Below are 9,176 nucleotides of genomic sequence, written 5' to 3'. Positions count from 1 at the left end.
TCTGGGAGTCCCAGAGGTGGGACTCACATCTATCAGACATTCATGGAATATCCTATGGCTATGCCATGAATGTCTCAAATGAGAATACCCCTTTAATAGTTCTTAACTAATAATAATTTAATTAGAATTCAGCAACTGCAATAAATTGACTATGTAAAAAACGAAACGCAAGAAAATGTAAAACATGGCCGGCCTCTTTCTTTTTCTGAAATTACAAGCTTGGGAGTTGCTTTGCATGTTTAAGGTTCTTAGCCAGGAATACCAGTGTGTCTATGTGGTCTTCTGTCAGTCTCATTCTCCTCGGACTGCAGATTAGGCCAGAGGTACTAAACACTCGCTCTGATGCACAGCTAGAGGCCGGAACGCATAGATATGCTTTGGCAATATGTGCAAGGGTAGGCAGACTTGTGGCATGTCTCTGCCACCAGGCAAGTGGGTCTTCTTCAGGACTAATCTCCTTCATCTGGCTGTACAACATGAACTCACTGCTAAGCTTTTCAGCAGGAGTTTTGTCCGATGATGCTTCACTTTCAGTTGTACCCGCAGAACCGCCTGCTGATCCCCTTTTCTCTGTTATGATGCTAGACAGCAAGCTTTTCAGATCAGTTTTTTTTTTTCTTTGCTACTTGTCCCATTGCATCATGTTCTTCCTCGCTGAACTCTTTCTGACTGATGCTCCGGTTCTGCTCCTTCAGGTAGCGAAACATTGGAAGCTCTCTGCAGAAGCTCTTCCTTCATATCTTGGATCTAAGTATGTGGCAATGTTGAGAATGAGTTGCAAGTTTTCATTTTCATACCTCTTTTTCATGTCATTTCTGACCCTTTGTTTCATTTCTCTTGCAAGAATGCGGTCAGATTCCTCCTCTGTTACACATGCATATATTTTCCATGTCAAGGGAAGAACTGAAGAAAGAGTGGGGTCTTTCTCACCACTTAAAGCATCTGTGAAGTCACTCATTGGTGAAAGCACATCTCGAACTGTCTCCAGAATGGTGACATCTGTGTCCTTCGGCATAAGATGCCACTTTTTGCGGTTCTCTGCCAGAACAGCACAGACAGCTTGCTGCTGTTCACAGAACCTCTCTACCATGTCATAAATAGAATTCCACCTGGTCGGCTCATCATGAACGAGTTTGTGTCCAGGTATCTGCAGTGTTTTCTGTTTCTCTTTTCGTGCTCTGCTCACCTTATTTGATCTGCAGAAGGCTGAGACCGTCTTACGTAGTCTGGACAGACATGCTGCCACTCTGTCAATATCTAAGGCTTTGTTTACTGCCAAGTGCAAATTGTGGCCAAAGCATGGGACCCAGTTATATTCTCCAAATGCTCGGATATCGTTAGAGGCATTATCTGTTGTTACTCCAGCCATTTTGGATAGGTCCAGTTTCCACTCTTCAGTTATTGTTTCCTGAAATGCCTCATCTAAACTCTCCGCAGTATGATCTGTGTGCAGAGCTGTACATCCTAAACACCAAGATTGCATCTCCCATCGATCTGTTATAAACTGAATGGTGACAGCCATGTATGCATCTGTAGCTCTGCTTGTCCAGAGGTCTGTACTACAAGCAAAGAATGGAACTGAAGCCAGTTGTGCCTCAACAGCCCTTTGGATTTCACTGTAGAGTTGTGGTATTTCTGTATACATGAAGTAGTTTCTACCAGGCAGGTCATACTTTCTGTCTAACTGCTGTATCAGATTTCTGAATCCACTTTTCTCAACTGTAAATATGGGCACTTGGTCCATGCAGATGTACTCAGCTACAGCTCTGTTTAGTCTTTGGGCTTCTTTGGAGTCTTTGCCATATTTTCTGTTTCTGTCTAGCACAGAGACAATGGTAGCCTGACTGGATGAACTTGAAGGAGTGGTAGAAGTTGAATTCTGCTTCTGTGTAAGGAAAATAAAGTGTGAGAAGAATATTCGTAACTTGGACTTAAAGGAACAGTGTCACGAAAAATTTTTTTTTTACATCAGTTTGATTTTAGTGTTTTATTAAAAACTTTTATATTTATTTGTGTGTTTATGTTTTACTTTTTTTTTTTTTTTTTGAACTTTTTCTTCCCTATGGGGGCTGGCATTTTTTTTCCATTTCTGTATGTGTCGATTAACGACACATACAGACATGGAATACGGCAGCTACAGTCCCATAGTGATATGCGAACGGGGCCCGTTCCATTCACTATGCTGTACGCCGTCTGTGTGGGAATGGCGCATGCGCCGCTCCCACACAGTCCAAGTTGAACTGTGCGCCGTCCGGCGCCATTTGCCTGTAGACCGGAAGTCGCGGCCGGACAGTAAGATTACTACTTCCGGTCGCGGCTTCTGGACTTGTGCACTTGGAGCGGCGGTAGTAGACGGAGCGGACGGACCGGAGGGAGCGGCGGCGACTGGAGCAGGTAAGTTATTTCTGTGTATGTAAGTGTTTTACTGTGTGTTTACTAGTGTATGTAAACCTACTACACTGTGTGTTAGCTCAAAAAATGGCGACACACAGTGTAGGAGGTTTGACCGTTCAATCCCCTCGTTTCTCCCGGCACTAGCCAGGATAAAGGAGGGGGGGATTCTGAGAGCTCACTAGATCGAGTGAGTTTTCTCAAATTTTGCAGCATAAAGCAATGTGGTTGCTTTACCACATGCAATGCTGAAATTTTGGGAATTGCTCCATCTAGTGACCAGCACTGGGAAATATTATAAATTAGAATCTAATTTATAATATTTCCTGACTTGTGAAAAAAATTAAAAAAATTAGAACAATGTTTAATCACCTATACACTAATTGTTTAACTAAAAAAAAAAAAAAAATTTTTCTAGCGTCACATTCCCTTTAAGCTGCACACCCCATTTTTGCGACATTATAACCACCAATATTTCACGTTTAAAGTTAGCCCACATGAAATTTAACGATTATGTGGGCTATGTGCTAAATATACTAATATGTGGCGCACGTGGTAAGAAGAATAATTAGCTTAGACGCAAAAAACTGTTACATTCTCAACAGTTCTAATTATTCGTCTTACCATGTGATTTTGTGAACTCATGATGATCCACATATTTGTGTTTCCATCGTTAACAGTATATTTAGCACATAGCCCATATAATTGTTAAATTTCATGTGGGCTAACTTTACACATGAAATATTGGTGTTTATAATGCCACAATAATGGGGGTGTGTAGCTTAACCAAAAATTATGAACGTTCTTTACAGGACATTTCACTAATCACTTAAGAAAGCGTAACTTTGCTAACCTGTCGACTTTTCAGCTCTTTGTACAGGTCGGGGTGATTGTCGGCCAAATGTTTAGCCAAGTTGCTGGTGTTGCCTGCTTTGCAGTGGAGGGATTTATAACACCTTTTGCACACCGGTTTTGTCATTTCTGTTGGCTGCCGGTCTTTATCAGCAATGTAGGCAAAGTATGTCCACACTTCACTCCTTGAGCACTTTTTTTCAACACGTTGTGGACGTGAGAGAACATCTGCCGTTTTTGGCGTTGCCATGCTAGTTCCTGCCTTCTCGCTGCTCAAGCTAGACTGTTTGCGTGTGACTCTCCAATCTCAGCAGAGTGGTTGGGATGCTGGGCAATGTTCGGTGGCCAAGCAGAAAACCTAACATAAGAGCATTGGTAGTTGGGTTAATGCGAGGTACATGATTGGTTTACTCACTATTAGGCCTGATTTACACAAGCTTGTGTGTTTTGCGCACGCAAAAAAATGCAGCGTTTTGCGTGCGCAAAAGGCACTTGACAGCTCCGTGTGTCATCAGTGTATGATGCGCGGCTGCGTGATTTTCGCGCAGCCGCCATTATAGAGATGAGGCTAGTCGACGTCAGTCACTGTCCAGGGTGCTGAAAGAGTTAACTGATCGGCAGTAACTCTTTCAGCACCCTCGACAGTGAATTCCGATCACCATATCGAGTAACCTGTTAAAAAAAAAAAGAGGTTCGTACTTACCGAGAACTTCCCGGCCGTTGCCTTGGTGACGCGTCCTTGGTGACGCGCCTCTCTTGATATCTGGCCCCACCTCCCTGGATGACGCGGCAGTCCATGTGACTGCTGCAGCCTGTGCTTGGCTTGTGATTGGCTGCAGCAGTCACTTGGACTGAATTGTCATCCCGGGAGGTCAGACTGGAGGAAGAAGGAGTTATCGGTAAGTCAGAACTTTTTTTTTTTTTAACACGTTCACGGAAGTCACTGTCCAGGGTGCTGAACCAGTTTAACTCTTTCAGCACCCTGGACAGTGACTGTCTCCTGACGTCGCGTACCGGAACATTTTTTGCCGGGTTCGGTCAAAACGAGTTCGGCCGAACCCGGTGAAGTTCGGTTCGGACGGTTCGCTCATCTCTAAGACACTCCGTTTGGATGTTAGTAAACAGAAAAGCACGTGGTGCTTTTCTGTTTACATTCAGAGTTTGACAGCTCTTGCGCGAATCACGCAGTTCACACGGAAGTGCTTCCGTGCGACCTGCGTGGTTTTCACGCACCCATTGACTTCAATGGGTGCGTGATGCGCGAAAAACGCAGAATTTTAGAACATGTCGTGAGTTTTTTTCAGCGCACTCACGCTGAGCAAAACTCACGGACTGTCTGCATGCCCCCATTGACTTGTATAGGTCCGTGCGACCCGCGTGAAAAGCACGCGAGTCGCACGGACGTATATCACGTTCGTGTAAATGAGGCCTTAATGTGAGGCTTATGGAGGTCCAAAACACCATGTGCTTCACATTATAGTAATTGATCCCATTAAGTATCTGAAAATTGTAATAGGCAACATTGGGTTAATGTGTCAGATACATGATTGGGTAACTTACTATTAGGCCATGTTCACACAGGGCGGATACGCTGCATAAAAAGTATGCAGCATATCCGTCCTGGAACCCGCACGGAATTCAGCCAGAAAAAACACACCAAATTGTGGTGCAGACTTTTGGGTTGAATCTCCACTGCGGAAAACAGTGGCCCTGTTTCCGTTGCCATAGTGAGACTTTCTTCTGTTCTCGTCCAGGAAGGCCACCTGGGTCTGATGCTGCAGACCATGTGACCGCTGCAGCCGGTGATTGGCTACAGCAGTCACATGGGATAAAGCGTCATCCCAGGAGGCCAGGCTGCACTGAAAACGAAAGTCACTATGACAACGGCCAGTGGTAAGTATAAACTTTTTAATTCATTTAATCCCAAAAAGATTATTTTTTTTTTCAGAGTTGCGATTTTTACAGCAGAATCGCAGCATTTCCGCCACAAAAATTGCAACATTCGCTATTTATTGCGGGTTTTAACTCCCCATTGAATTCAATGAGGAAAACCCGCAACAGAAAAGCAGCGCTTCTGCAGCATATATTGACATGCTGTGGATTAAAAAACGCACCGCAAGTCAATTTATCAACGTTTCTTTACATACAGCTTGTGGAGGAGATTTGTTCAAATTTCATCCACTCTGCTGCGCTCCTATACTTATCACTGGGAGCAAAGTCCGCAAATGCGGTTGACACTCCGCGGCCCGTCCGTGCAGTATTTACTGACTGTAAATTCTGCACGGTCCGGTCGTGTGAATGAAGCCTTAATGTGAGGCTGATAATTGATACACCAAGTGCCTCACATTAAAGAGGTTTTTCCACAAACACAGGGTAGGAGATACATGTGTGACATTTGGTACCCCCAGCGATGAGGAGTACAGGGGACCAAAAGTCCCCTAAAGTACTCCATGAGAATGGAGCATTACTGAGGAGCATGCTTGGCTAGCTCTCCATTCATTTCTATGGGTCTTCTGGGACCGCTGTCAATGAAGCTGGCTGAATATGCTTACAACGCTCCATTCTCATGGAGCACTGATTTAACCAGTTCAGGACCGGGCTATTTTGCGCCTTCAGGACCAGACACCGTTTAGCCCTTTTTAGCACGTGTTAGTTAAACGGCTAGAACTTTTTTATTTGTTGGGCTAACGACGTGATTTTTGCGATGTTTTTTCCGTAGACAATGCAGGTTTCTTTTTTTATCGTTTTTATACACACCTTTTTTGCTATTTTAGAATTTTTATTCATAAAGTTTGAAAATAATAGTAAAAAAATAAGCTTTTTTAAGTTTCAGCTATTTTTTTTGTAATAACATAGTTTTACCCTAAAATAGACCTTTTATTTGTGATCGTCATTGTCTACCGTAAATTTTAATATATTACATGTCTATATTAGGGTAATTGGGTCAGCGCTAGCGTTACAAAAATAACTGGCGGGGTAGAACGTTTTTTTTTGGGGTGTGTATTTTATGTGTATTTATTATTAATTTTTTTTTGCACTTTACTTTACTATTTTTTTATTATTATGGTCTGTCCCTCAAAGGTCAAAAAAAACCTTTGAGGAACTTTATATATTTTTTTTCTTTCTTTTACACCATGTTTTCCCACTGTAACTGGAGCTGCACAGAAGCCCCAGTTACAGGGGAAATCAGCCATCTCATAGTGACGATTGTCACTAATAGGGCTGTGCTGGGTCTAGTAAGACCCAGCAACAGTCTGTCACTAACGGCACCCGGCGATTATGTGACCAGTCACATGATCACCGGGAGGAATAGAGACAGCGCTGCTGCTGCTGTCTCTATTCATATACACAGCGTCCATTGAGCGCTGTGTACAAGTCATCAGAGAAGACAGAAGCAGCGAAAGCTGCTTCTATCTTCTCCTCAGGGTCCCCGGCAGTCGGAGACCCGGCATTCAGCTGCCCGATCGCGCGGGCAGCAAGTTAAAACCCGAGCCATAAAAAGTCTATGGCTCGGGTTTTAAGGACCAGCGGTCGGGAACCAGTTAATCTCTGGGGGTCCCAGTGGCCGACTCCCAGCAATCACACATTAATTCCCTATCCTGTGGATAGGGGATTAATGTGATTTGAGGGAACACCCCTTTAATAGTAATGGCAACATTAGGGTTAATGTGGGTCACATTAATCCTAATGTTCCTCAATGCTGGCTGTAACAAATACTAGTGCCTTTATTTTAGGCTTTTATTCTGCTCTAATACCTGCTTTCCTCTGTGACTACACTGCAGCGCGGTTCGACTCCAAACTTTAGGGCGCGAGCGGCACAGGCACGTCAACATCAACCCACTGCCTGTGCCGCGTCATAATCCCTCCCTGCCTCTACACACAGAAGCAGCTCCTCATTGGTGACAGTGGAAACAGGAGGGAGGAGCGTTCCACCCTGCTTCTGTGACGCACCCAGGATGAATGACGAGCTGGGCGGCAACTGAAAGAAAAGAACATCGTGGGCGCTGTACTGTGCGCGCGCCATGTTCTCTTCATGTATTTCAATAGTAAGCTGAGCGGACGCACAGCTAAGTATCGAAATACAGGAAATAGCGGTATCGAACCGTTTGGGGATGCAGAGTATCGAAACAGTATCGAAGTTTCGATGCATCGTGCATCCCTAATTCCGTACTGCATTCTGAGACACATCCACTGACATCGCTTGTTGCTGGGTCAGATGAAAATCACCACTTGAGCTTCCCATAAGTGACTGCTGCTGCTGCTGGCGAATACCTGACACTGCAGACGAAGGCCCTGGAGTCTCATCATCCTGATAAAAACGCTGGCTTATCTGAGGGGAAGTGGGAGCAGCTGCTTGAGAAACAGCTGATTGCCTGCTCCTGCTCCTCACTGACCTCCCTCCTGTGCCTCTGGAATGTGAAGAGCAGCTCCTTCCTCTGCTGGAAACAGGCGGTGGAGTGTATACAGCCCGGCTCCTCCTCTGCCTTTTAGACGGCAGATCAGAATTTCCTTCCTCACTGACGTTGCTTGAATGGCGGAACCAGTCATTGACAGCGCTGTGTCTCTTTCTTGTGTGGGTGCCATGTCTCTGGCTGTTCTAAACATCTCCTCAGCCAATCTTCTCCTCCGGCCGACTCTGCCCGAACAATAAGCTGCCTCAGAAGATCCTCCATGACGCTGGCCCTAGGAAATCTGGAACTGACAGAAACAGCGGGAAAGCTGTTTTTTTTTTTTAAAGCAAAATCTTCCCGCCTTCAGACTGAATGGCCAATCAGCGACAAAGTCCAGGTGCTGGGCAGAAGAATAGAAGCTTCCAAGAATCTCCCCGTTAATTAGACAACCAATCAGCGACAGTAACCTGGTGCTGGGCAGAATATCAGAATCTTCTGGAAAAGGTAGGTAAGTACCAACTGCAAGATAGAAGGGGGGGGGGGGGGTGGACGGATCAAACCACCTAACAAAAATATAATAATTAAATGAACCAGCAATAAAATCGTGACATGAATGCCCCTATGCCATCATGTGTCCCCCAAGCAATACTGCTGTGGGGGCCCTATCATTCTATCCTCTCTGTTCCTCTCTCTCATTATAGTCACACAATCATTGGCTGCAGCCAGTCACGAGACATTGTTACACATCATATACACACAGACATATAGTATAATATAGGTGTATTACTCCATATCTGGGTGTTTTCTGTGAGGTAATGTTTGCCTGTAGTGTATTATATAACCTGTATATACACACAACACATACAGACACAACACTACTGGCTGCCAGTACACTCCACAGCCTCAACATCACAACTGAGCATGTGCGAGGCTCAAACAAAATGGCACCTGTCCTAAGTAGAAGACAGTTATACCTCACTAATCTGTAATCTCTTCACCATAATCCTGGTAACTACAAGAATATTTATAATACAGGACATTAGTTATAACCGTGCCTTCCAACCAGATCCAGATGTCCTGGGACCTCTGGTGCATTTCTGGACATTACCTGTATTTGCGTCCTCAGGAGTCGTCATCTTCCTGCTCCACCATCACTCAGCACAGACCAGAGGAGACCCAGTGGCGAATCATCATTACGGCGAATCGCACAGGCCCCCTGATGCCCGGTGGTGTCTAGAGCACATGCTAGCGACATCCACATTCACTTGTATTTGCATCCTCAGGACGCTCGCTAATACAAATGAATACTATAGGCTGCTGGCCACGTTAGGCCTGCAGCCTATAAGGCGCTGGGAAGACTCCCTGCGCAGGCCGGCATGATGACGTCCCTGCATCACGCTGGTCTGCGCATGCGTCCCGCCCGGACGATGTGTAGAACTCTGTCCGTCGTGGGAACGGGGCAAGGTAAGTAAAATATTTTTTATTTTATTTGCTTTTTTGTGGGGGGAGCGCTGTGTAGCACTATATACAAGGGGAGGGCTG

At 45.0% G+C, this 9,176-nt stretch overlaps 1 protein-coding gene across 1 annotated transcript; it reads right to left on the bottom strand.

The window, feature by feature from the left end:
* Positions 1–691: 691 nt before the first annotated feature.
* Positions 692–3,493, bottom strand: LOC142760555 (E3 SUMO-protein ligase ZBED1-like). The gene is made up of 2 exons (XM_075863747.1): positions 3,245–3,493; positions 692–1,885 (listed from the first exon to the last, which is right to left on the bottom strand). Exons 1-2 carry the CDS (start codon positions 3,491–3,493, stop codon positions 692–694), a joined length of 1,443 nt encoding a protein of 480 aa, XP_075719862.1.
* Between the last annotated feature and the right edge of the window lie 5,683 nt (positions 3,494–9,176).

Source organism: Rhinoderma darwinii, chromosome 4 (genome assembly GCF_050947455.1).
Source record: "Rhinoderma darwinii isolate aRhiDar2 chromosome 4, aRhiDar2.hap1, whole genome shotgun sequence".
Taxonomy (NCBI): Eukaryota; Metazoa; Chordata; class Amphibia; order Anura; family Rhinodermatidae; genus Rhinoderma; species Rhinoderma darwinii.
This window is presented reverse-complemented; position numbering and strand designations above follow the sequence as displayed.